The sequence below is a fragment of the Gavialis gangeticus genome, unplaced genomic scaffold (assembly GCF_001723915.1).
Source record: "Gavialis gangeticus isolate Ggan-Ray unplaced genomic scaffold, GavGan_comp1, whole genome shotgun sequence".
In the NCBI taxonomy this organism is placed as follows: Eukaryota; Metazoa; Chordata; order Crocodylia; family Gavialidae; genus Gavialis; species Gavialis gangeticus.
In genome coordinates, this window is record NW_017729025.1 from 143,393,180 (window position 1) to 143,420,946 (window position 27,767).

At 43.4% G+C, this 27,767-nt stretch overlaps 1 protein-coding gene across 2 annotated transcripts in view; it reads right to left on the bottom strand.

Annotated features, from left to right (window-relative positions):
* SERGEF (secretion regulating guanine nucleotide exchange factor) overlaps positions 1 to 27,767 on the bottom strand; it is a 355,234-nt gene that overhangs the window by 270,271 nt on the left and 57,196 nt on the right. For both annotated transcript variants that reach the window (XM_019519675.1, XM_019519674.1), the window contains exon 9: positions 3,890 to 4,053. In XM_019519675.1, coding sequence (XP_019375220.1) covers positions 3,890 to 4,053 — 164 coding nt within the window. The remainder of the gene's footprint in view (positions 1 to 3,889; positions 4,054 to 27,767) is intronic.

Below are 27,767 nucleotides of genomic sequence, written 5' to 3' on the forward strand. Positions count from 1 at the left end.
TCCAAGTCTCTCCTCATACGGCCCATCCTCCATGCCCTTGACCACGTAGATGGCTCTTTGTACCCTCTTGAGCTTATCCATGTCCTTCTTGAAGTGCAGCACCCAGAACTGGACACAGTACTCCAGCTGAGGCCTCAACAGTGCCAAATAAAGAGGGCAGAGCACCTTCCTGGATTTATTGGACACACATTGGCTGATGCACACCAGAGTTCTAGTTGCTTTCCTGGCAACCTCATCGCAATGTTGGCTCATATTCATCTTCTGGTTGATCATAACCCCCAGGTTTCACTCAGATGCTGTGCCAGCCAGTGGGCCACCACCCATCATGTAGTTGTGGTGAGGGTTCTTCCTACCCAGATGAAGGACTTTGCACTTATCCCTGGTAAACCTCATCTGATTCCATTTTGCCCATGAGTCCAGCCTGTCCAGGTCATCCTGGATCTTGACCCTATCCTCCAGTATGCCCACGTTTCCCCAAAGCTTGGTATCATGGAGGGCAGAAGCTTCTCCCTCAACTTATTCCCCAAACCAGGCAGTCTCTGGTCCAGGGAAGAGGTGGAAAGCATTATTCCCTCCCCTCCCAAACTGATCCTATGGGGAATAAATCAGCAGGGCCAAGCCCTGGCCACTCTTTGCACTGGGGGCTCCAGTCTGGAAAGTGAGCAGTGACAGATTTCCAACCCTGGTTCCCAGCCCCCAGCTGGGCAAAAAGGGTAGCATTTAAATCCCAGATACTGGTCAGGGGCTTATCAGCTGCAGGAAAGTGGAGAGCTGCTGGGTTTTCTCATCCCCAAAGCTGACAGGAGGAGAGGTTTGGTCTGTGACTGAGCTGGAGATGTGGAGTTCAACCATGGCACAGACTATCTCTCTGGAGGGAAGTCAGAAGTTGGAGCACTGCATACTGGGACAGCACAGGAGCTTGTATCTATCAAGTAAGTATACAACTGGTAGAAGCTCTGCTGGAGGAAAGTCTACCTTGTCAGACGAGGCAGAAATTTCTACCAGACCTGCCATTTGTGGTCCAGTAGAAATTGCTTGAATGCTTAGTGTTTCCACTGGTGGAATTACAATCCCAACAGAACTGTAATGCTTGCAACATACCCAGTGTAAAAAGTGAAGCATTTTTCACTTCATTGCTAATTTTGCTTTTCATTACAAAACTGAAGAGCTCTGTGCTCAAAAAACCACCATCTAGAAGTTTCCTTGAGATTCAGGCTAAGACAGAACATGGCTATACATGATGGCAATACTACATTTCCAAAGGGAACAGATCACTTATTCCCTTCAATTTAGTGAGGAATATTCACGTCCTATATAATGACCTTTTCTTAGTTGGTTTATTGCTTGTGGTGAATGTTTGCTGCAAGGAATGACATACTGAACATATCACAAACGAGAGCTATTAAAATCAAAACATCAAACAAGCTCGGGATGTATTTTGACAAGGAGGAAATGTTAAACCAGGTCTTTGTAATATTTGTTAGACAGAGAATCTAATCAAGTCTCAATCTATTTGTACTTAATCATCCTTTCATCTCAAGAGCAGCGGATACAAATGTACATCAGACACCCAATGAGTCAGATGGAGGCTAAACCAAGGACACCCTACATTACACCAAATCATGATACATAATGCCTCACACAGCTGATCTCTCCAGGGGTTCAGTTTTTCTCAGTGGGCACGTCTACATGTGCAATTAATGTGACTGAATATACTCCAGCACAGTTTGAGTTTATTTGCTCCTGGGCGCTGCATTTACACATGCGCCCAGGACCACATCATGTTGAGTCGGGTCAGAGCAGTCCCAGCTAGCAAAGGATGCCAGGGGTCAGCCTTCTAGCCTGAGGTTGCTCCAACCTGGCTCAACATGATGCAGAGGAGCTGGCTGAGGCATGATGGTATTCCAGTGCAGGGCTAGCTGGCAGGTAACCCCCACACTGAAGCACTCTCATGCCCCCAGCCAGCCCTGTCAGCATCTACACATGTGCTGCAGTGCAGTAAATAACTCCACATCCAGGATAGTACTTGTAGACACTGAGACTTTACTGTGGAGCTAATTAATCAGCTCCACAGTAAACATCTCATGTAGACATGCCCAGTGACTTCTATTCCAGGTGGACACTCACCAACAATGCACTGAGAAGAAAAGAATACATATCTGCAATATAACTGTTTCACAGTTTTAAAATATGAGGCTTTATTACTGTATATGTCATAGATATTAACTTTGTATGAACTGAAGCTAACACAAAACAGAGCCTTTTAATGCTGCTAGACAATCATTATTGCATTCTTCTAAGATTACCTGGAGCTTCTGGTATTGCTTTTGGTTTATTATTTAAACTTGAACAAAAAGCAAATATGAGATGTACCTATAATTCACATGGACAATATTTAAAATGAATACATGAAATGGAACCAAGCTACATTCCTGTCACTCACAAATCTTTGAAAACAAGGAGATTTTAAGGTGAGACTAATAAGACATGTTGAATATTAGCAATACACATTAGCAATTACCAGCACCCTTGATGGAGAAAGGAGAAGACCAGCCATATGACCACTGGCAAGAGCTTGCATAATAAGGATGCCACACAGTATCAGGGAAAGCACAGAAGCCTTTAATTAGCTCATCTGCTATTATGGGTTTCAATATATTCAATATTTTATATTATTTTATAACAGTTTAACTTTGTGTGGAAACGGTGTTAAGTACAGAGTGAGTTGGCAAATGTTAGCCGTATCAAAAATTTGTATTTATACTATTCATGAATATTTATATATTTATAAATTCATGTCTACACAAACACGCACGCACATACACACACATGTGCGCACACACACACCCCAGCTAGCCTACATATTTTGCCACTTATGCTTGAAATTAAGATTTAAATCTTCTGGGTAGATCCACAGATGGATCCAGAATTGTGGCAGCAGGGGTATGGCCACATCCTCTTCAGCTGTGTGGTGAATGCACAGTGAAAAGAGCTCATTGCACATGTGCAACGCAGCTGAAGGGGGTGTAGCACAACCCTTTACATCCTGGATGTCAACAAGCTTTCAGACTTCACCAGCATGTCAGCGCAGGTCCTGCTGGGAACTCCACATGTGCCATGAGCTCTATGGGCTCACTGATTGGTCTTCACAGGACCTGCCCAGAGTCCCTGCTTTCAAGCAGCTCCAAAGCCTCCTGCTATTGGCCCTTCCCCTTCCTATACACTGCATTGAATTTTCCAAGTCATTTGTTGACTGTTTAGCTTTCTCCCATGAATCTGACAGATGTTTCATCAAGCCCTTTTTAGAAATGAGTTGACTGCCCTTTATAAAAGCACTCTGATTGCACTGCTATGTCCAATTTCTGCCAAATTCTGTCTCTTTTACTTAGGGCCTGACACAAAACCCAGTGAAGTCACAGTCAATGGGAGTGTTTTCATTGAGATCATCAGCACCATTGAAATGGGAGTCTATTTGCCACCCTGAGTAACTTCACTTTCTACTGGTTATGTTGTAGCATTTCTAGACTGTTTCAAGAAAAGCAACTGTGCAAGTGGTTAAGTTCCTATCTCATTTGTTACCCAGGGTGATAGCAGCAACTATTTCTCCTTCACATTTGACATCTGAAAAGGACAAAATAAATTTGAAGCTGTATTTTTGCTTCTAATAGTTACAAGTTTTCTTCACTGCTTCTTACGAAGAACAAACTTGCTTCTGACTACAATGGCTAAGAATTCCAAATAAGAGTTAAATTACATTCAGATTATCGGAAGGGAAGCAGGACGTATTATTGCTGCATTTTTAAATGAGTTTTATCCAGAGATTATTCTAATTCCCACATGTCCAAAAGGAGAAATTCTAAAGCTTGAAATAGGACACAATATCCCTTACCTGAGATGCTCCAGTAAGGCAAGGCACGGGAACTGGGACATTAAGTAACTGCTCCGAATGCTCTTCAGATATTCTGCACACCTCCTGCCTTTGTCCATCATGAACTGAACTTCTTCCAAGTTGTCCGTAGTCTGCTCTACCCCATGTGAAGACCTTGCCAGATTCTAAATAAAAACACACAACTATAGATTATTTCTCCATGAAGCCCACAGAGGGTCTGGATAACCAATTTAAAAACCAGAGCAACCTACTATATGTCCTACTTATTATCCTCTGATTCAGGGGTTCTCAACCTTTTTCTTCCTGAAGCCCTCCTTAGCATGCTATAAAAACTCCATTACCCACCTCTGCTGCTCCCTGCGCAGGAGAGGACACCCCAGCTCTCTAGTCCCACCTGCACAGCCCCAGGTGCAGCAGACAGAGCTGAGCAGTGGTGAGCCTCAGGAACACACTCACCTGAGCAGCAGCAGTGAGAAGCCCACAGCACCACCTACAAGATAGAAGCTGTAGGGCCAGACAGGGCAGACCCACCTCTGCCCCTTCCTCAGGACTCGCCTCAGCCCTGGGGTATCAGGGTGGCTCCTCTCCACACCGGGCCAGACCAGGCAGACCCCCTGAAACCTGCTTGTGGACCCTCAGGGGACCGCAGACCCCCATTTGAGAACCACTGCTCTAGTTAACACATGAAAGCAGCAATAGCAAAAAATGAGTAATCTGCTTTGTGAGATCTGGGAAGACAGAGGATGTTAAGGAGTAGCTAAATAATGTTGGCTTTGCTGCAATTATTGAAACTTTGGCAATTTACTTTCAAACAGGAAAACTGTGTCCCACAAGGCCCAGATTGTACTTTGGATTGCCTCAGAAAACCTGCCTCCAGTATGAGTGGTACAGAATTCATACATATTTGTTTTAAAAGAGAAACCTTTTCATTTGGTTGGAGACACACACACAAAATAGCTTACATAAAAGTCCAAGATATTTTCCTTCCTTCCTAGTATCTGGCAGTGAAACATCCTCTGTCCCTGTATTTAACATAAGGTTCATGTCTTCTAAAGAGAAGACACCTTCTGTCATAAACTTCTGTTAGCTGCAAAATAAGGGCTTCTTCTGCATGGTAAACTGGTGCTACAAGCATTATTAGCCATTTTAAACCAATTGGTTTTGTTGACTTTCCCCCCACCCTAAAAAAAGAAGTTTAAATTAAATAAAATCAGCAGTATTTTAGATCCTTTCTATGCTATAATATATTGGATAGGTCTACAGAGCAGTGTCATGCAGAGATATTTAACCTAGCTTGGGTACCAGAACCTGTGGCACTGTAAAGCAAATGAATACTGATGCTGTTTGATGCATAGCATAATACTTTGCAGACATGTAGCACTTTTTCACCTTGAATTCTCAAAGGATTTTCTAAACAAAGCTACGTATTGTTAACCTCATTTCTACAGGGATGAATTAAAACTCTATAGGTGGAAGCAGTCAGGTTCACCTGACCAGACTGCTTCAGGCTGTAAACAGATGTCTCATATGAGGTGATTCTGATTGATTTGAGTAAATGCCCAGGACAAAAGAGCTTCCAAGCTGTACTGCAGCTCCTCTGACAGACGGTAGTCCAGGAGAGAAGGAAATTTGACAAACTTGTCCCTGGAATGACTGGCAATTAACTAGAACCAGGTGCTATTACGTTACAGCCATACACACCATTGTCCCAGGGGAAAAACTGTTAGCACATTCTGTGTCTCATACTTCACAGGTACAAGCCTGTCCCTGTTTGTAGGACTCCAGGCCAAAGGCTTTCTCCTGGGAGAAATGCTATATCCATTTACAGTACAGCTACACTGGGGAAAAAATTCATTTGGGTTGGTTAATTCAGGTTAGAATACCCATGAAGTCAGGTGACTTATAATTTGGGTTAGGAATTCATACCTGGAGAGCCTGGGATTGAACCCGAGACAATAACCTACATTCAAACCCAAAGGCACAGACAGAAGAGCAGCTCCCTTTTGTAACTCATGGTGCTTCTGCTGGGTCCCAGGGGTTTGGATCCAGCTGTGAGTGGCTGCGAGCCTGCAGCTGCTCTACGCCCCTGCCCACTTCCAGTCCCAGGGTTGTTTTTAGCCGAGGGAGGAGAACAGAGGGAGCTCATTCCAGCCAACACAATCCAGCACCAGCTAAAAAAAACCCAGACTGAACTCCCTCTGCTCCCTGCCCCACCTCCCATTCTAAAGACAGCACCAGAAGACCTGCTCCTGGCACATGCAGACACACGTTACAAAGACTCTCCATTTTGGAGTGTCTTCATCTGAACCCTCATGCAAGAGCTCAGATTGTCGCAGGATTGGGCCCTTTTAAAGTGGTCTACAGCTGTGCACTTGTGTTTGGTCACGGCAGTAGAGCATTTTCAGGGGCCAGATTGGACGAAAATTGTCACTTCTGTCTGTGCCTCAAGTTACTTTGTTCTCACAGCCATTTTAACCCAAGTTCGCAAACTCAGGCTTACAAGCCCCAGTTAGGAACATGTTTGTTTGGGTTTTTGAGGCGGGGAGGTTTCCAGCGTAGAGTGCCTGGGTGAGGTTTTTCTGATAAATCACCAACACAAGAAATTTTGACAAATCAGAAGGAACATAAACTAGGCAGCTTTTATTTGGCGGCTGTACCAAAGGGATGGGGACTGAGATATTGCCATACTGGATTTCAGCCTCTGGATTCTCCTTACAGACCTGACTCCTGAGTCCTGACCCCAGCCTGGCTTACTCTTGGACTTCACCTTGTAGATTATCCTTCAAACTTGGTAAAAAGGTTTCTGATTCCTGGCTCCTGACCTTGGCTTAGCATTTTGGCTCCTGATTTGTGGCTTCTGACTCTTAGCCCTACAACGGCCACTCCATGCCCAGCTCTACCCAGTAGGCAGGCTGGTCTGGTGGACTGTGACAACAGGAAGTTTCACTCTACATACATTTGTGACAAGAGACTGTCTTTCTTGGAAATCTACTAATGGGGGTTTATTTTCCTTAGTTGTTTTTTTTTTCAATTTCCTTCTCTCAGATCACCTAAAATACATCCCATAAACCAGTTCAGTTTACTTCCTCTAATACAGGTATTTAGAATTCTCCAAAATCTTTCAAAACAGTTTTTGGTTTGTTTGCCTGTATTAAAGAGGTAAGTCACAACTTTTATTAACAGAATTACCGGTTTCTTACGCCACTGCAGCCTTGTACAAATTAGGGTAACCCATGATCAGTAACACAAGATTTTAAAGTGCTGAACTCAGTCTACAGTACCCCCATGGTCAGATTTCTAAACATACTAGCTAATGCCTTTTCAAACAGAACAGATTTGCCTAGAGTAGGCATATCGGTCATCAGCTTTTCTTTACCCCTTCCAAAGTTTTGATGGACTTTTTTAATATGCTTGGCACAATATGCCAAACCTGCTAAACATTGCCCTAACTAAACTAAAAGGATGCCAAAGACCTTGACAAGAACAAGTTCAGCTCATCAGAACCAGCCTTAGGGAAAACAGTGCTCTGGGAGACCTTGTATTTTGGCACCCACTCCCTTCACCCCTTCATTTCAGAAATAAAGCTCTAATCTCAAAAGTGTGTTATAATTTACTAAAAAAAGATACAAAAGTGGAAATGACAACATTCAATTAATTCAATTTTATTCAAATAATAAACGTCATAAAAAATAACATTATAGCTAAGTGACAGATAAACAAAACATTAAATTAAACACTCAACTAATACATAACAATTACAAAAACAACTTTTGTTCTCCAAGATTCCAAGTCTCAGAAGACAGCTCTGCAGGCCTTTGCTGCTGCAAACTCTGATATTGCTTGTGACAGGTCTATATTTTGAGCCACAGCATTCTCAACAGACTGGGTGACCAGCAAAGACAGCCAGTTGTCTCACCTGGTCGGTCATAAATATGTTTCTATGAGCTTCAACTCCAAGAAGGTCTGTTTGCCACCAACACAGGCATGGTTAACAAGATAGTGAGTGCTATCCATGTGTTTGGGATGTTGTCATGAAGTTCACTGTTGTAAATAAATTGCAGAACTTCTTGAGGAGTGCTATAGTCCATTGGAAGTAGACTTCGGAGATAGCAAAGTTCTTCACAGTTCTTCATATTCATAGCTGAATTGATGCTTTTTATGACAATTGTGTGGGGCTGGTTTTAAAAATTAGATCAAAACCAAGATTTTCAGGTATTTCCTTAGCTGTTGTGAGAGCTCCTCCTACCCAACTTCTCTATAGTTTACAATGTAGTTAGGACAGGCATCCATCAAGTTTGTGAGTGCAACAATGTTGATATTTTTCTTGCTTCTCATACTTTTGCTCACCACATTGACTTGAAAAACAATATTGTACCACTGCAGTGGAGACAACAACCTTGAATTCAGCAAATTGACATGCTGGGGTGAGCGCTTCATGATGGATACCAGCATCTGCTTCCTCCAACTCAGCCAAGGCAATGTGGGCAACATGGACTTCAACTGTTTGGTTTCAAACGGCTTTAACACTTTCAGTTCTGCACTCCGAGAATGTTCACATATTGAATTATTAGTGACATTGACGTGTTCTGTGAAAATCTTCCAACGATGAAGAGGCAGAGAACAAAACATATCCTGTTTTATCCTTTGCTCTGCTTTGACTCATGTTCGGTGGGAACTGAAATGACTAGGTGACCTTTCATGATGCACAAGGATCTGAGACGTGCTTCCAATCATTTGACCCCTCAAATGCTAGGGATGACTTTGGGTTTAAGTCAAAGAGCTTGCAGCAGAAGCAGAAAACCTTGTCAGTGGACTCCAAGTAAAGCAGCCAGCGCCACTTTAGAACTTTACCATTTTCAAGATTTCTGTATAAAAATGTCATAGAAAAATGGTGATTCTGCACATCAAAAGGAATATCCATGTCCTTTACTTTTGGTGGACCATTGGTCACTAGCAGATCTCAAATTTTGGGTGTTAGACTGGGCCATAACACAGGACCAGAAATGGCATTGCCAGTGCCTATAATGGGAATCATTTAATCTCTGTGACTAGTGGAATCATCACTACTCTGGTCCAGATGAAGAATTTCTGTTTTGTTTGGGTGTCTCTGTTTATCTTGTGATGATTCCTGAAAGTTGAATTCTGGATTATCTATGTATTTTTCATCTGATGTCTCCACTGTGACCCTCTTGCTACTGCTATATCGGTTGCCATTAACAGATTTCAAGTATTTTTTCATCATGTCTGCATCCTTTATCATTGCAGCCATTAACTGAGCTATTTGTTTCCTCTTCTGGACCCTGACAACCTCTTGTTAAGTATCTGTGACTTGTTTCCTTCCAAGTTTCATGACTGGTGAAAATTAAAATGAGCATCCCAGAATACCTTAGCATTTGTTTGCAAAAGGCGACAGCCAGTGAAAATTAAAATTAGCATTCCAGCTCTGGCCCCAGTCCTGCTGCCGCCGCCGCTACCAAACAGCCACTCCCCTCCCCCAGGTGGTGCAGCTTTGGTGTATATTTCTATTTAGGCAACCCATTAATGACCCATTGTTCTTTACTTCAGCTCCCTTAGCTACCTGAATAAAAGTACCAGGGCTGCATTATGCTGCCCCCCAAGTGCCTGCAGAGCTGCACGACACCGCTAGCACCCCCCTGACCCTGAACAGTTGCCACACCATCTACCCCTAAGGCAAACTCTGCAGCTCATAAAGGAACATTTTAGAAAATGAACAATTAAGAGTTGCTGGTCAGGACTGTACAACTTGAGGAACTTCCAGCAGGTATATAGTATATCCCAACACGCAATATCATTTGTTGGTAATCTATAATCATAGTGCTTCCCAGCAAATATTCCTAGTAGAAACACAGATTATAACAGTTCTTGCTGATAAAAATGATGTCAGAATAATACAAGCTATAGTGGTTGTGACAATACTGTACATAGAATCCCCTGCCATACAACCTGTGAATGCTATTTGATAATGGGGACTCAGAATACAGAGAGGTGGTTATCCATGTTAAACTGAAGTCAGACAGAAGGTAGAGTAGCATCTTAGAGACTAACTGGTCCAGAGAGGCAGGGAGCTTTCACAGGTCCCACCACAGTTTGTCAGATGCCGTGTGCATGTCTGTATGTGCAAATTCCATTTTGAGCCCAGGCTTTGTCTACTGTCTCAATTATCTTTTTAGCTCCCTCATAAACTGAAATTTTTAAGGGTAGCAACACAGGTCTAACAATGAGGGTCATCACATCTTAATTATCACCTATTCACTGAAGCACTCTTAGATAAAGACTTAGCTACCACCCAGAAGAATTAGTCTGCTGCTTAATGACCAGGTAGGGAAATAGAATCAATTGATAAAGCTGTTCAGAAGTCACATTACAAAAACAAAGCAAAACTGGTGGTTATAAAAGAAAGGGTCCTGCACCAGCCTCTTCTGAAAGAAGATGACAGCAGAAACAGAAAGGCAGTTTTAGAAGTCTGCAGTGGCAAGCCCTGCCAGACAACACAGCCCATGTGAAGATGTGGGTGGCAGCAGCAGGCGAGGGGCTTTCCCAGCCCACTGCAGCTGCTGGTGCTTTGGGAGGGAGGGCTAGGCAACAGGGTCAGCGACAGGTTTAAACTTCAAGTTGCTTGTTATCTCCCTCCACCAGCACCTGTGAACAAGCAGCTAATTGCTTAATTGATAATTCATTAGGCTGCCTGCTGTTTTCCTCTTTAACCTCATAGACTATTGCAGGGGTGGGCAACACACGGCCCAGGAGCCAGATGCAGCCCGCCAGGCCGTTCTATCCGGCCCACGGGGCCCCTAAAAAATTTAGAAAATTAATATTTATCTACCCTGGGCTGCCTGTCATTCAGCCCTCAATGACTTGCCAAAAATCAGTAAGTGGCCTTCTGCCCAAAATAATTGCCGGCCCCTGAGCTAGTCCCCCCTTGTCCCTCTCCCCCCTCAACGCCGCACTCCCTCTCTCCTGCCTATCCTGCTGCCTTCCTGTTCCTGAGGCAATGCAGCGCTTCCCTTCCTGCCAGGCTGCATCCCACACTAAACGTTAAGTATATATACTTATTTTTTAAACATTTAATCTTTCACATAACTAAAAGAGGTAAATGCAGGTGTGTACTTTGTTGTTTTGCTTAAATCTGCCTCTTGTGCTGTCTAGTATTTTAGAATATGTTTGCAAAACCAGTTATATGCCATAACTATCAGTTGTCCCTGGCAAGGTGAACTGTAAATCAGTTACTAGCACAAAAGATTGGCTAGGCTGTCCTAATTTGGAAGGTGGTTAGTTCTTATCTTCTGTAGGAGACAACTCCCTAACCTAGTTCCTACTCCAATGAACGCTCGCCACCCCCCACTCTCATAACCCTCCTTTTCTTCATTGACCGCTTTTCTGTTTCAACAGAACGTCCCCTGCCATGAGAGGTTTAACCATCTGCTTTTTCCCTAAGAAATCCTAACAAAAACTGCATTAGGTTACTATGGATAGTATGTGCTCCATAAAACATTAATCTAACTTTCAGTGATAATAGAGTTTGGTATGAGACAGACATCACAGCAGGGAAAAGTTCCAGCCCAAGAAGTTAGTCTTGTCAAAATTAGAAACACTGGAATGTGATGGAAAGTGTTAGGCATCCTTAACAAGTGGTGCTTTTACTGTGCTACCTGTAATATAGATGATATTTATAAATGGTCTAAAAATACTTGAGAAAAATATTAGTCACATAGAAAAAGGGGGCTGAATTATTTAAGGTTTGAGGGTGATATAACAAAGAACATCAGTCTAAAATTAGAAAAGAATTTATCATTCGAAGTCAGGAAAACTTTCTGACTGTTAGACAATTAGACAACAGTCCATGAGGGCTAAAGAAAGTTGGATTAAAACTTGAGGTGCCCAACAGTGGACTAAATAAAAAGATTTAGGAGATGCAACATTGCAACTTATGTGATAGTATAGAGTGCACAACCCTACACAACCCCAGAACTCCACTCCAGTTCTATCAAAATACTAACACCGCTTAGTATGAGCTTGATGCTACACAAGAAAAGCCCCCGTACAGCAAAGCCTTTAAACTACTTCTGTGAGCATACGAATAGTCCCACTGACTTTGTTGAGAAGTATTCACATACTGAGAGTTAAACAAATGCCGTGTCAGATCACAGTTGGAGTGTTTGACACTTTGCAGGACTAAACACCAACTGAAGGGTCATGAAATAAAACTAGTAGGTACTAAGGCCATGTGCAGATGAAACCAAGACGTGTGCACGACACTTTAAAGTGGGTAAAATGCTTTTGCACCGCTTTAATGATGTTGGCGTTTGCACGCACTGGCGGCATATTGTGCAGTAATTCAAGCCGCTGTAGCAAATTCAGCAGCGTAATGCACCTTAAAGGATTTGGGGCGCAGCAAACCAAAACTCCTTCAAGGAGTTTTTGTTTGCTGCCCTACCGGTGGGGAGCTCAGGGGCTCTGCAGGCTCCACCCAAGATCTTCCCCCCCCCCCCCCCCCGGAGCCTGCCTGTCTGCCTGAGCTATGCAGGGGCCTGGTGCTTCCCTCCATGGCTGCAGTGCTCCCCAGGACTGCCCAAGCCAGATACCTGGGAGTGGGTCCCGCCTGGGGAGGCCACCGCTGCCACAGACAGAAGCACCAGGCCCCCCCGCAGCTTAGGGCCCACTCCCCCCCACTGGTAGCTCACCCTCCCCTCCCTGCCGCCAGAGGCAGGCAAATTTGGTTGTGCACACAACACAGGGTTTTAAAGGGCCCTAAATTGAAGTAGTATTTTTATAACCCCACCACTTCAACTTAGGGCCCCCATTTTATCTACATACATCCTATGTTTAAAACTAATTTAAGAAAGTTATTTTTCAAGTGTGAACTCACTGTCACCAGATGTTATGGAAGAGGACTGTTTAGCCAGATTTAAAAAGGGATTGGATAAACTCCTGAGTAGCTATTGAACATGGGAGTTAGGGATACAGCCTCTGAATTAAAGCTTCCTAGACCTTAAATGCTGGAAGCTGCAAGTGAGAGAGGAACAGTGCAGAAAAAACCCTGGTCTTATGGAGTTCACTCTCCATTTCAGCACCCCCCTCTCTGCCCCTGTGTGACACAGGATACTAGGCAAGATGGACCTATCATCTTGACCCAGTAAATGACACTTCTTATGTTCTTAAGGCATGGATTAGGCCCATTGTTTCTAATATGTCACTAGCACATCAAATATTGTACATTAAGAATTGCCCCAGTCCCGATAATTTAACTATCTTTCTCCATCTTCGTCCATGTTTTCATCTTGTCCCCCTCAAAATTACTATTATATTTCCCTGTCTAACCTATCACTTGAATTAATACACCAGTAACACAGACTTTGGTGATTTGAATTCATTTCTGAAGCTGACAGCCTCAAATACAGCAGTTAGTTTGTCTTTGGCAAATCACATAAAAACGCATTCAAGTGCTTTGCCATATACGGATTGATTGAAGCAAGTGTTAATGTGATTGCCAAATTGGGACCTCTTTTTCACCAGCAGCTGAAACCAATGAAAGTTCCTCTAGTTTTACTTTATGTCCTCTGGCAACTACAATGTCACCGAGAGAGAGAAAAAAAGTTGAGAAAGATCTCAGAAATCTACCTCTCAAAGCCTGCAGTTTTGCTTATAACCCTTCCATGTTTCTCTGTCTAACACTGTACCCTTCACCATTCTTCCCTATTCTCTACTGTCGGATTATAAAGGATATTACTTTTCTCTTTTAGTCCTTTCCCAATCAGTCTATCCAACCATGTGCAGCACTCAGGTACAACTATAAATAGAGTATTCATTTTGGTCCTGTACATTTAACATTGTACATTGAGCTGACCCATTTTTATAAAAGACAGAAAAAGAGAAAAGTAAATATACTTGTTTCACATTACATCATTCACTTTTGTCTGAATTATGGATTTCATTATTTTAAGATGACACAATAATTACACTAGCCCCTTTCCCTGACATCTCTCTCTCAAATATCCAAGATGTAACGTCCAGTCCCTCTCTAAGCTACTGTAATAAATTCCACCCTGTAAATGATATATGAAAAAGTTTAATCTATATTTATCATAACTCATAGATGCAATGAAAGTCTCAATCACACTAAAGTTTAACTTTTTCAAAGCTTAAATGGGGGGTTTTCTCTATTTATCCATTTCTCTCATGAAAATGCACAGGTGTCCACAAACAAGCTGAGGTGTTCCACTTGAGATCAAACCCTTAGTCACTTTATATTAATTCATTCTATAATTCATAAAACTTGTGGTACAATTCTACATTTACAGTTATATAGTCTATATACTTGTGTATGTCTCCAGTACTTTTCTTGATGTTTTATTTATAATACCTTAACTTAATCCATTAAAAATGTACACACAAAAACAAACCTAGAAGCCAATGGCTTCTACTTCCTCTTTGCTTTTACTCAAAATGCTTGACCATCTATCTTTTTATCCTTCACTTCACAGTTTAGAACCTGGAAATTCCACCTTTTCTTGCTGAAAGTGTGCATCTTGCTTACAGGAAATTAAGGTTATCCTATCAAATTCAGCATATGGAGCAGAAGATATTTTACCACTTCATGGACCTAGTGAAGGTCCAGAACTGTATCTTTCTCCAAAAAAAAAAAAAAGTATATGGATAGTTACAATCTGTAGCATACATTTTGATGAAAAGTTTCAAAACCCAATTTCATAATGCTGGTGAAATTCCTTTGTACTTTATTGAACAATTGTGCCTCAACAGAAGTTTTGGAATGGCAAAGTAACGCTGAAGAGGGCCAAGAATTAAGAAGACAAAGTACCCTGTTGAATAACATGATGGTGGTAATGTGTAGTGTCACTGAATACATTCAATTTACCAAGCAAATAATTGCCTAACCCTAACTGTTTTACCTGCACTCTCCTACTGATCTGTTTCTATCAGGGTTTTTGGACTATTCCAGATCTTTTCACAGCTATGGACAGGCTCCATTATCTTGCCTTTATTTTTAAATAGTAGAATAAAGTTTCCTCCTTTGCCTCTGTACTTAATGCTGGTTCATGACTTACAGTGGGCAATATTCAGTCTATGGGACTCTTCATATTATTGAAGTCAATCATGTGTTTAAATGATTTGCTGGATCAGAGAGTGATTACTGTCTTGCATGATTGTGTCTTTAAAATGTAAAATGCCTTGTCTATCCAGCATCTCTAGAGATCCAGTAATATCAGGGGGGAGGCGAGGAAGGGGGAGGGAGAAGAAAGGTGAGATGCAAAAACCCTGTAAACCTTGTTTTATCTATAGCCTCATCTGACACAGAAAGAAAAATCAAGTTTGTAGGAAATGGGGGGGAGGAAATAAAGATTTGGTGTAAAATCTAGTTAAAAGTAAACTACTACTGAAATCAGAATGACAGGTGGGCTTGTCTGCAGTAAACATGTCTGTTTCTGCAATGTCTTCATATTAGTCCACACCATCAGAAAGCAAAGCCTGGAGGTTGCATTTAAGCCACCTCTTACACTCTGCATTCATTCTGCAAACTGCAAAAATTCCCTCTTCATTTCTCTCCACTCCTGATTATGGAGTCATGGCTCTGCCTCAGCAGCTGTGTTCCGGCTCATTTTAAAATCTAACTATGATGCATATCGCACTTTTAGACTTTTAATAGCAATGTCTTAAAATGCAGATTGCTGTCTAAATTTAGTTACATAATTAAAAACAAATCTAACTCATCTGTATCCCAGCATACAAAATTGCGGTATTCAAGGTTCAATAGAAGGCTTGACTTTTCATCTAAAAACAACTGTGCCCTAACCAAAGAGTAGATAAGAAAAAAAATCAAAATGTTATTTTGTGATGTCTCTGAATAAGCAAAGATGCATAAAACATTAAGCAGCTATGGAAAATTCAATCTGTAAATGCATAATAGTATACCAGGGGCTTACTGGTCTGTGCACTTCTGCAAATGAATTCAGCACTACACTACCAAAGTCGTATGAGTCATACCTGTTCCCTGATATTCTATATTTATACCTGCATGCCCTTCTTCTGCCCTCAGTTCTGTGCCTTCCTCCATGCAGCCCCTGTGTTATGCTGGACACTCCCACCATCTCCTTTGTTCTTGTCCCGGCGAAAATAATGTTCCAAAAGGCTTCTGAGGTGATCTAATGTTGACTAGCTGCAGCTTGAAATCAACCTGACGCTGTTTGTTCTTACCAAGTTGGTTGCATCCCAGCTGCTAGTCATTCTGGATGTGCTGACTGCTTAACCAGTAAGCCCTTTTGATGCTAGAGCCAGCTCTTCTTACCTTGCTAACCAAACACATTATGGCATCACCTAAAGAGTATTACCATATCTTCTCATGCACAATGTGCCTCAGAATAAGATACCTTGTTTTTCAAAGACAGAAAGAAGAAAAAAAATCTTTCCTTGTAGTAACTGATAGTAGCAGCTAGGGAGCCAAGCATGCCAACTGTTCTGCTCCCTGTGGATCAAGTGCTGACTTTCTCTTTTCCCCAGTTAGGGGCAGAAACTTCTGTTACTATATATCCTTGCACATAATGTGCACCAGCACCAACATTTCCAGCAGCTGGTTGTTTGTTTTTTTTTAAAGGTGCACGCTGTATGCAAGAAAAACATGACATATGAAGCAGTAAGCAACTGTTGAACTGTGGATCACTGTGTATGTGTGAGAGGTCACCAGGACCTTTGATGCATACACCTAGGGAGGAATGGAGGCTGCCCAGAACTTCCATCCCTGCTTCGACTACTGAGATGGAATCCAAAGGCCAGACTGAGTCCGGACATTTGGTGCCTCAATAGCTGTAGTTATGTGCACATCTGGGAACTGAACCTGGGTCACCCACATGGCAGACAGGATTCTACCAATGAACCATAACATCGGGGGGCATATGAAGAAAGTGTACAAATTATGGATAGGGACATTGGATAAGTCCAGGTTTGCTAGAACAATTGCTTCCGGGTATTGTTAACTATGGCCCCAATCTTGCAAGCACACGCATTTGATTAACTATAAGCGTACAAGTAGTCTCATCAACTTCAGCACCCCAATGTTTTCCAGGAAAAGGCATCTGACTTGAAGAAATAAACATCAAGTGAAGGTAACTCTTTTTCCAAAGTGGTGGCATTTGCCTTATCCACCTACTGAAGCATGTGGTAGAGGAACAGATATAGGTGTTTAATAATGCAAGCTGACAGAAACAGTTTGTGAACACAAAGCTCAGCACCTAAAAGAAAGCTGAGACCAATGGAGGAGGGAGTCCTCCCTTCCCACATCACCCCCCCTCCTTCTTCAATCTCCAGCTGGGGTTGAAGTTATGCATTTTCTGGTTCTTTCTTCTTCCTCTAGCTTACATTCAGAGCTTGCTAAAACAAACATATTAACAGAGTATTTTCAGAGGCTTTTAGCATACTGCATGCCATGAATGGACAAAGAAGACAGGGTTTTCATTGTCTTGCATATCACATGTGGGGTTGGGTTTGTTTAATTCTTTTTTAAAATACTGAAAAATGGGAAGCGTCACGATATCAAGAGAAATAAGTAGCATGAGGAAAACAAATGCTTTAAAATCACCACTCCTGGGACTTCCTGAGTAATTTCAACTACCATATTCTGCAAGAGGAACCACGGGCACTTAGCACCTTATAAACACAGACTCTAAAATGTACCTAAAGCTAAACAACAGAGTACAGGAGTTATGAGTTCCTATGAAGATAGTTCCCAGATTTTCCCCTTCAGGATTAGAACCATGGTCTAGACTTGCAATTGCCCTATCACCAGTACATTGTACGTGAAACCAACCAACTGCTACTGCTGCCTCCACGCCAGTAGCTCTCATCCTAAGAGCACCACTAGATCCATGGTCTACATCCAAGCTCTACATTACAGTTGTATCTACTGGGATGCACACCTTAATAATCTAGAGTAGGGATTCCTACAGTTACAGTACAATCCTAAAAATTGTAGTCACTCAAATCAACAGAGTCAGATTCAGACCCCACTCTGATCTACTACAATACCACCTCCAAGACAAAGACAACAGAATTCCTTTCGTTGTCATATATGGCCCCCAGCCTGAATACCTCAGGCACATCAATGATTACCACCCACTTACTGTCCATCTCTGATGTCTGCAGTAGACTGACAGGGTGATCCCCATGTGTAAGAATGAACGAACGCCAATCTGACATCAACACCAGAGGGACAAACAAGCCTGTGGCAAAAAACTTTAACCTCCGTGAACACTCCATTGCTGACTCAAAGTGACAGTTCTTAGCCGACAAAACTTTAAAAATGAACCTAAATGCGGAAAATTGCAGAACATGAAATCATCCACAGACTTAATTGTCTTAAGCATGTTCTAAACAAGTCCAGGACTGGTAGATGTACTATTACCTGGATTAGTTTTTATAAACCCTGACTGAATTAACGATTTTGTTTCTCTCTCCCTCCTATCCACCATGCCTTTCTCAGCTCTGCCCCCTCCTTCTTCCTCTCTGCTTCCCTACCCTTTGTATTCTAGTCACTGTTTTCTATTTAGCAGCTCTGCTTCCTGAAGTCCCTTTGTAGCATCTGTTGAAGTAAGATCAAAGTAATATCCTTTATAATCCTGACAGTATAATAGGGAACGATGGTAAAGGATACAGTGTCAGATAGAAACATGGAAGGGTTATAAGCAAAATTCTGCAGACTTCGAGAGCTAGATTTCTGAGAACTTTTTCAACTTTTTTTTTCTCTTGTGGGGACATTGTAGTTGCCAGAGGACACAGAGTAAAACTAGAAGAGTTTTCATGGGTTTCAGCTGCTGGTGAAAAAGATTGGTCCTAATTCGGCAACCACATTATCACTTGCTTCAGTTGATCTGTATTTGGCAAAGTACTTGAATTTATCTTTGAGTGATTTGCCAAAGACAAACTAACTGCTGTATTGGAGGCTATCAGCTTAAAAAATAAATGCAAATCACCAAAATCTGTGTGACTGAAGTGTAAATTTAAGTGATAGGTTAGACAGGGAAAATACGATATTAATTTTGAAAGGGGCAAGATAAAAACATGGATGAAGACAGAGAAAGAGAGTTAAATTATGTGGACTGTGGCCATTTTTAATGCACAATATTTGATGTGCTAGTGTCACATTAGAAACAATTGGCATTTGTAGACATGTCTGCACCGCAGCACCGGGTGCGGCGCATGCAGTTGTGTAAGCAGCAAAATGCACATCAGCAGTTCCATGGCAAGGAAGTTTGGTGCCTGAGGCAAAGCCTGTAGCAGCAGCCAGCCCTCACCCTGAGCACAGATCGGGGGGGGGGACATGCCCCCTGCCCCCCATACTTGCCCAGGAGTGCATGTAGCACTGGGAGCCATCTTTCTCCCATCCCTGTACCCACGCCAGACAAGCCACTCACGGCTCCATCCCACGCCCTGCCCCAGCTGCGTGACACCTGTTAGCGTCCCTTCACTTCAGTGCCCAGGGCAGTCGCCCCACTTGCCCTGCCTCTCCTTGCAACAGCACTGCGCATCAGCACTGAAAAAATGATGGTGGCGCGCTTTTGAACTAAAACACCTTGGAGGCGTTTTGTTCAAAAGTGCACTGCCGCGATTTTCTGTGCACTGATGCACATTTTGCTGCTTATATAACTACACATAATGCAGCACTGTATGTGTCAGCTTGCATGTGGAGCAGACTCAATTAATCGAGTCTGCTCCAACCCACTGGATCTCCAGTGCACTATGGGACAAAAAGGTATGTGTATAAATGCCCAATGGGCCTAATTCATGCCTTAAGAACATAAGAACTGTCATTTACTGGATCAAGACCATAGGTTCATCTTGCCCAGTATCCTATGTCCCACAGGGGCAGACAGTAGTTGATAAGAGGGAGAGTGAACTGGGTATGATCAGGGCTGGAGGGGACCTCACAAAATTATCTAGGCAGGATCATCCCTGACTAAACCATCCCAGCCAAGTGTCTTTTTAACCTGCTCTTAAAAACTTCCAAGGATGGAGAAGCCACAGTTTCTCTAGATACCCTGTTCCAATGCTTGACCACTCTCACAGTCAGAAAGTTCCTCTTAATCTCCAAGCTATAGTTCCCCTGCTGAAGTCTGAGGGCATTGCTCCTACTTCTGTCCCCTACAGCACAAGGAAATGCCCATCTTCTCCTTTCTATAATCACTGTTCAGATATCTGAAGACTTTTCAAATCCCCCCTCAAGTCTTCTCTTCTCTAGACTAAAGAATCCTAGTTTTTTCAGTCATTCCTCATCATCATGCCTCCCAGACCTGCAACCATTTTTGTCACTCTCTGCTGGACTCTTTTTCCATCTGTACACATCCTTCTTGAAATCCAGGAACCAAAACTGGACACAGTACTCCAGGTAAGGTCTCACCAGTGCTGAAAAGAGTGGAATAATCAGTTTTCTTGATCTGCATGTTACATTCCTGTTAATATAACCCAGGATGCTCTTGGCTTTTTTTGCAACAAGAGCACACTATTGCTTCATATTCAGCTTAAAGTCCACTGTAAATCCAATGGTCCTTCTCTGCAGTACTGCAGTGTAGCCAGTCAATTCCCAGTCTGTAATTGTGATTAGTTTGTCCCAAGAGCAGGACTTTGTACTTGTTCTTTTTAAATCTCAGCAGACTGATTACAGACCATTTCTCCAGTCTATTCAGGTCATTCTGGATCCTAGCCCTACTCTCTGGAGTATCTGCAACTCCATTCAACTTGGTGTCATCCATAAATTTGCTAAGCATCCACTTGATGCCATCATCCAAATCATTAATGAAGATATTAAATAATACTCGACCTAAGGCAGACCCCTGAGGAACCAAACTTGATACGTCCTCCTTCAAACTAGACATTGAGTCATTGATGACTACTCACTGGGCACGTTTACACATGTAATTAATGTGACTGAATAAACTCCAGTGCAATTTGAGCCAGAATAAACTAATCCTGATGTCACTGTATACACGTGTGTTTAAGTGCAGTAATTTACTCCACCATTGGATAGTACCTGTGTCTGATGGGACTATCCTACACCAAAGTAAATTAATGTGCCCTAATTGCAGTGCTGTAGACAGTGATGCTTTACTATGCAGTAAATTAGTCTACTTTTCAGTAAAGTGCACATATACACATACCCACTGAGTACATAATCCAACCAGTTATGTATTCACTTACAGTACTTTTTTCTAGTTTATGTTACCTTAGCTTGTTAATGAGAACTTTGTGAGAGTGAGTGTCAAAAGCTTTGAAAAAGTAAGGAATATCATGTCCATTGATCTCCCTCCGTCCATAGAGCCTGTCACCTTATCATAGAAGGAAATCAGGTTATTCAGGCATGATTTGCTTTTGGTGAATCCATGCTGGGTGTTCCTGATCACCTTGTTCTCCTCTAGGAACTTCATAATTGATTCCTTAAAGACATGCCCCAGATACAGAGGTCAGGTTGACTGGTCTGTAGTTTTCCAGATACTCCTTCCCCTTCTTAAAAAAGGGCAATCTCTTTGCCCTTTTCTAGTCATCTAGGACCTCACCTCCAAGAGTTCTCAAAGAGGATAGGCAATGGCTCTGAAATTACCTCACCCAGTTCCTTCAGTACCTTAGGATGCATCCAACATAACCCTGCTGACTTGAAAGCATCTAGATTCTCTAAGCAATCCCTAACCTGTTCTGCCATTACTCTAGGCTGTTCTTCTCTTTCCCTATCTTTACAGTCAAATGCACTCATTTGGTAGCTGCTCCTATTTGTGAAAACTGAAGTAATTAAGGCATTATACAATTCAACCTTCTCTGAATCACCCCTAACTAGATTGCCTTCTGCTTTCAGTAAGGAACCTAGGTTCTCTGTGGTTTTGCTCTTACTTGTGATATGCTTGTAAAATCCCTTTTTATTGTCTTTTATGTCCCTTGCCAGCTGCATCACAAATGGCACCTTGGCCTTACTAATTCTCTCCCTACATGCGTGTGCAATACTCTCATACTCTTCCCTAGTACTTGTCAGAACCAAATTTGATAACAGTGCTGGATAACACAGAGTTAAGTACTGACATGCGCAGACAAGCAATGGAAAATCCCCAGAGTGCGAACAAGCATGCCCAGCACGTGCCCCCTGTGCGACCTCTGGCTTGTCAATCATGGCTCAGCCATGAGGTAACTTGACTTGTTACCATGCGCATGCCTAGTTCTGCCTGAAGAATGACATAATCTGACCAGAAAGTTCCACAAGGAGAATCACTTGATTGGCCACCTAAAACCATATTTAAGGCTTGTGAGTCCCCGCCCAGGGGGGAGACCCTGACTTGATCTGAGAGCAGAGACTGCCTTGGCAGAGACTGTCCCGGATAGAGATAAACCCAACCTGAGAGCAGAGGCTGTCTTGGCAGGGACTGCTCCTCAGGAGGGCCCTTAGGCCCACTGGTCTCCTCACAACTGTGGTTTTGTGATTCATTCGACTTCGTCTTCATACTGATTTTCTGGCTACCGAACTGACCTTTGGCATTGATCTCAACCATGATCCTGACAAACCCGACCTGCATCAACCACCGACCACGGCATTGCTACCTCGTTCCGGCATCGACCTCGGCACCGTTTTCAGTCGACTTTGGCATCGTTCACAACCTGCTTTCGTCCACGTTGGACTTTCGTTTCGTTACAGTTCCGTTGTTTGTCTGTCCCATTTATAAGCTGTTGACCAGTCCTGGGACTATTGAGTTGGGCAGCCGCACCTAGCCTCTGGGCTAGAAAGCAAGGGCTCGGCTCAGGAACCCTGTGGACCAACAGACCCCTCTCGTTGTTCGTTGTTTTATACTGTAACTGAACAAGAAAGCTCGTCTACCTATGCTTCATCATCTTGTAGCGTAAGTCAAAATAAAATCTACTTTACTTGAAACCGCACGTCTCCCGGACCGCTCAGACTCCTCACTGCTAATCCCGCCTGTTCCGTACCAAAACCCTCAGCTCACTGTGACCTTGGGGCCGCAGTTCCTTGACAGTACTATGACTAAGTTTCCACTTTTTATAGTAAGCCCTCATCTTATGAAAACTTATACTACACATCTCTAATTTAGTCAGTCTATAAAAGGTGCCTAGCTCAGGCAGGCATTACGCATCCTGGGGTAGAATTTTAAAACCACCAATAGCAGATAGGCACCCCATTCTCACAGATTATCAAGGAAAGTTAAGCAATGCAATGCTGCATGATCCCATAACTGGATAGGAGTTAAAATCCCTGTTATATACACTAGAATGTTTGAATTAAACAGGGTAGTGACAGGCCCTTGCCCCACCACCTTGGGTGGACTGTACCTGAGCCTACTCGCCTGCCACAACTGTGTTGTTCCCAGTACCGCTGGAGGTGGTGCTCAGTGGTTCCTATACAGGCTCAGGATTACCTTCTTTGGTGTATCTTCTATGTGGCTCTTCCTCCCCTATGCCCCACCCCTTTCCACTCAGGTGTTACTGAGAATCCAGGAAGCACCTTGACGTAGTTGCAGGGTGTTTCTCATGTGACAGCTTGACAGAGCAAAGGAGCCACAGGGGCCTCCCCATGGTTCTGTTGCTCTCCAAGAAAAATGTCAACACAAGAAGAACTTTAAAAAGCTCAGTCTGAGCGGTGGGCAGGGCACCATTGCTCCCTGTGCCAAGCTGCTCAATCTCAAGAGCAGGGAATTGAAGGCCTGTCCTTCAACCCTTATTCCCCGCTGGGCTACTTGGCCTCTTTTCCACAGCTCCTTCCCAGACGACCAGTAGGCCAAGTGTACGAGGATGCCAGGGCATTCCCTCCTGGGCTTGTTCAGGGCTGAATATCATGGCTGTCCCCCACTAGCACACTTCAGGAGTGTGGCCACACTGTAGGGGTGCGTGGGGTTTGTGGGCTGTCCCTCCAGGGCTTACCCTTCTTGAGTGCCCACTGGGTTGCACTCTCCCATCCCCACCTGACCTTTAATCCTCCAGGTGGTCCTTCTGCCATGACAGTAGGCAAGCTCATCAGTGTACCAGGCTGTCCATGAGCAGGGTTGAGAGGCTCGGCATTGCCCCCAGGCTTCAATCATCCATAGACAGACAAGCTCCTCTGGCTTGGTCCAGGTCATTTGCTCCTGGCACATATAGCTAGCTCCCAGCCAGCTGTAGGAGCTGCGCCCAGGTTTCCCCTGGCTGTCCCATGTCTGAGGCATGCATGCTGTGCTTCCGTGGGCTTGCCAGCTGGCAGGGGAAGCATTGGGTTGCTTCTGGGGGTGGGAAGTGCATCTGGCTCTGTCTCCTGCATCCAGATACATCCACTCTTCCCCTTGGCCTCCAAGCCGGTTTTAAGTGCATGGCCTCTGGGTCCTGAGCCCATGGGGAGTGGGTCCTCCAGCCATGGAGTGCCAGCTGCTTGATTCACAGCCCAGCCACCTGGGCTGCAGTGGTAAAGTAAGCCAGGTGGGGGCCTGTCACAAAGGTTTAGAGAGGAAGCCAATACAATGGCTCCCCAACTAAGAATACCTCACGATAACATGAACCAGCAGCTAGCTTCCAAGATCCTGGACCTTGTTTCCAATACACTATAAGCCTCATTTTGCTAAGCTTGGAATTAAAGACCCAAAGACAACTAGTTAACAAAACATCTCTCAGAAAGGAACAAGGATAACATGTGGGAGAGGTTAGTGTGTGAGCAGCTCTCCAGACTGACTATGTAAAGGAGTTTGAAGAAATTAGGCTCCTAGATCACAGGAATGGCAAGCTTACGGGAAAAATTACGTAAGTATGAGTATGCTTTATTAAAGATACTTTCTTCTCTGAAATGCTTTTGTTCTAATAATACCTTACTTGAAGGAAGCTGTTTGATCACTAATTATTTGTCCTACAGGGAACAGAGCTGCAGTATTTGAGACACATTTTCACCCCACAAGAGAAACAATGTCCCAAAGCCCAAGACCTAGAGAATATGTACATGGAGACAAGGACATGTCAAAGATGCAGTTAGTTCAGTAACTAAGACAACAGATTCCTCAAAGGGAGAACCAAACAGATGCCCAGAGAGGGGCCTTTTCTCATCTATGTAAATTCTTCTTTCTCAGTGTTTAGAACTAACATAATCCCATTTGCTAGGCATAAACTCTGAAGGAACAATAGTCCTCACACTGACAACCATGCTATCTACAAAGAGATATTAACACTGAAATTCTATTTTCATTCTGTAGGAGCAGAGTAAATTTGTCTTATTCCTCTGGGTTGACTTTTCAGTAGTTCTTCAACAGTAAACTCAAAGGACATAAACTACATCCTTCAAACACAATCTAGCACAGTAAGATCCTGATGTTGGTTTGGGCCTTTAGACATGGCTCAAATACAAATAAGACAAGGAATTTGGAACAAGGGTAAAGAAACACACGGCTGGAATAAGAATTAATCTGGTAATAAACACTGACCCAATTCTAAATATCAGACTCTATCCAAAACTAAATTATCTCTTGTAATCCATAGCAGGAATATATTATATGGCTTCGATTTTACTAATGCTAGATCATGGCAGAAACATGCCCTGTGGCCCATGAAGTTCATTGAGGGACCAGGTATTCGGGGGCTGGGCCCACCACCAAAATGCTACTGGGGATGCATGCCAGCAGCAGGAGGATAGGCAGTGAGTGACAGATGTGCTAACCCCACAGCCATGGTCCTAGCCTTCTCTACTGCCATGCCTGGATCCACCTTACAAGGACCTCTGCAGTTTTGATGCATCCCAGGAGGTGGGATGAGTTTGACACCACTGTGCTAGATGAAAAAATGCACACAAAAATAAGAATAAAGCAACATGGTCCCACAAAAAGTAAGCTTACATTTAAAGTTAAGTCAAAGCATGGAGAAACTTTTTCATGGAGAAGGAAAAAAGAGAACAAAACAATATACTAAGAAGAAACTATGTAGAGAGAGAAACACTGGAGGAGAAAGGCTGCTTACTATATGAATGAGTTTATTAGAATCTACTGCTTATTTTGACCGAGTCATGTAATTCTCAATCATCAAAAAATCCCAGTTAAGTCAATGGAATTTTTGCAACCACAAGAAACAGAAGATTTGAGCCTTGATACAGAGAAAAGTGTTTCGTTTTATTCTTTTGTGGATATTCTTGTCAATATAGAAAAAATCTATATCCTATGTGGAATCCTTAGTAGCACCTTAAAGAAAAAACACTGGGAAGAAGATTAACGATTAGATCTAGTATACAAGCTTGATCCAAAACCCTCCCATTAATTTTAGTGGACTTCAACTCACGCCTAGGGTAACCATATGTCCCAGTTTAGCTGAGACAGTTCCAGATTCCATAAGCTAGTCCCAGCCAGCTAGTTAAAAGTCCCAGGCCAGAGCCTGTCAGGGAGGTAAAGCAACATGGTTCACCAGGCAGGTACCACTACTGCTCTGCAGAAGCAAGGAATATAAGGACCTCAGGTGACCTCCTGTCTGCCTGCCTTGCTCCCACACCTACCGATCCTCTTGCCTGCCTGGCACACTATACCACTCTGCCTCCCTGCCAGACTCTGGTCTGGGCCTTTTGACCAACTGGCCGGGACTGGCCAATGGAATCTGACACTGCCCCAACCAAACCAGGATGTATGATCACCCTACTCATGCCTTAGATCACTTTCCTATTCTTCACAGTGGGAATCATACAGAGTCTATAGCCCCAGTTCCCAGCTACGCAAAAGATGTAGTTTATATCCCTTTGGGCACATCTACACGTGAATTTAAGAATGACAAGTTTAATGCACATTAAGCGATTTTTGGCAGGTGTCTACACACGTAAGAACTTGGCAGTAAACGTTATGGCAAGTGCAGGTATCATATTTAGGCATGATTAGCTTAATTTTGCCATTTTTAATGTTCATTGAGGGTGCACACATATAGATGTGCAACAGTAATGCAAATTAAATTATGCTAATGTGCATTAATGCGTCTCATGTAGACACGCCCTTTAAGCTCCATTCTGGTGCCCAAATTAAATAAAAAGAGACTTCAGCATAACAGATACCAAGCCTAGCACTTAGTGGGAATGTACAGACAGGCTTGGGGGGGCTTTAATTACAGTGGCTCTGAGAGCCACCCTAATTATAGCACCTAGAACATCATGTGTATCAGCATCCCCACACTGAAAAATGGTGGCAGGGGAGCTTTAACTAAAAATGGTGGTGTGGGAGCTCTGTCCTGCCATGCCAGGTTCTGCCTGCTGGGCTGCAGAGGCCCACAAGGGAAGGGCAGCAGGGCGGAGAGCCCCAAGCCCACAGCAGGCAGCTTGCAGCAGTCCCCACACCATGCAGAAATCTGTGCGGCACAAAGCCCCCACCCCCATGCTCTCCTTGGGAGTGCACACAGTGACAGGGAATAAGACCCCCTGCCACCCCTGGATGAGCTGCCCATGGCTCCATCCCACTCCTTGCCCAAGACCTGCAGAAGTACATTCTGGCCATGGTCCCCAAGCCCCATGCACCACCCCGGCTGGGTGGTAGCTCCAGCCCTGCCCAACTCCCTCCCTCACTATGGGACCCTAAATCCTTTCCCCCCGCCACCACCCTCAAACTATCTAGCTCAGTTCTATCTTTGAAGTGCTGCTAAAAGTAGCATGTGTTCAGTAATGGAAACCAACATACTCAGATGGGATGGCAACATGCTCAGATGGGATGGAGACATGCTCAGATGGGATGGGCTCCACCTTTCCCCTAAAGGTAAGCGTGTGTTTTCTTCTAGGTTGGCGGATCTCCTTCAGCAGGCTTTAAACTACACTCGTTGGGGGAAAGGGAAGACGAGGGTGGAGGAAGACTTCGACTGCCAAACCAAGCAACACCCACAAGTACAGCCCAGC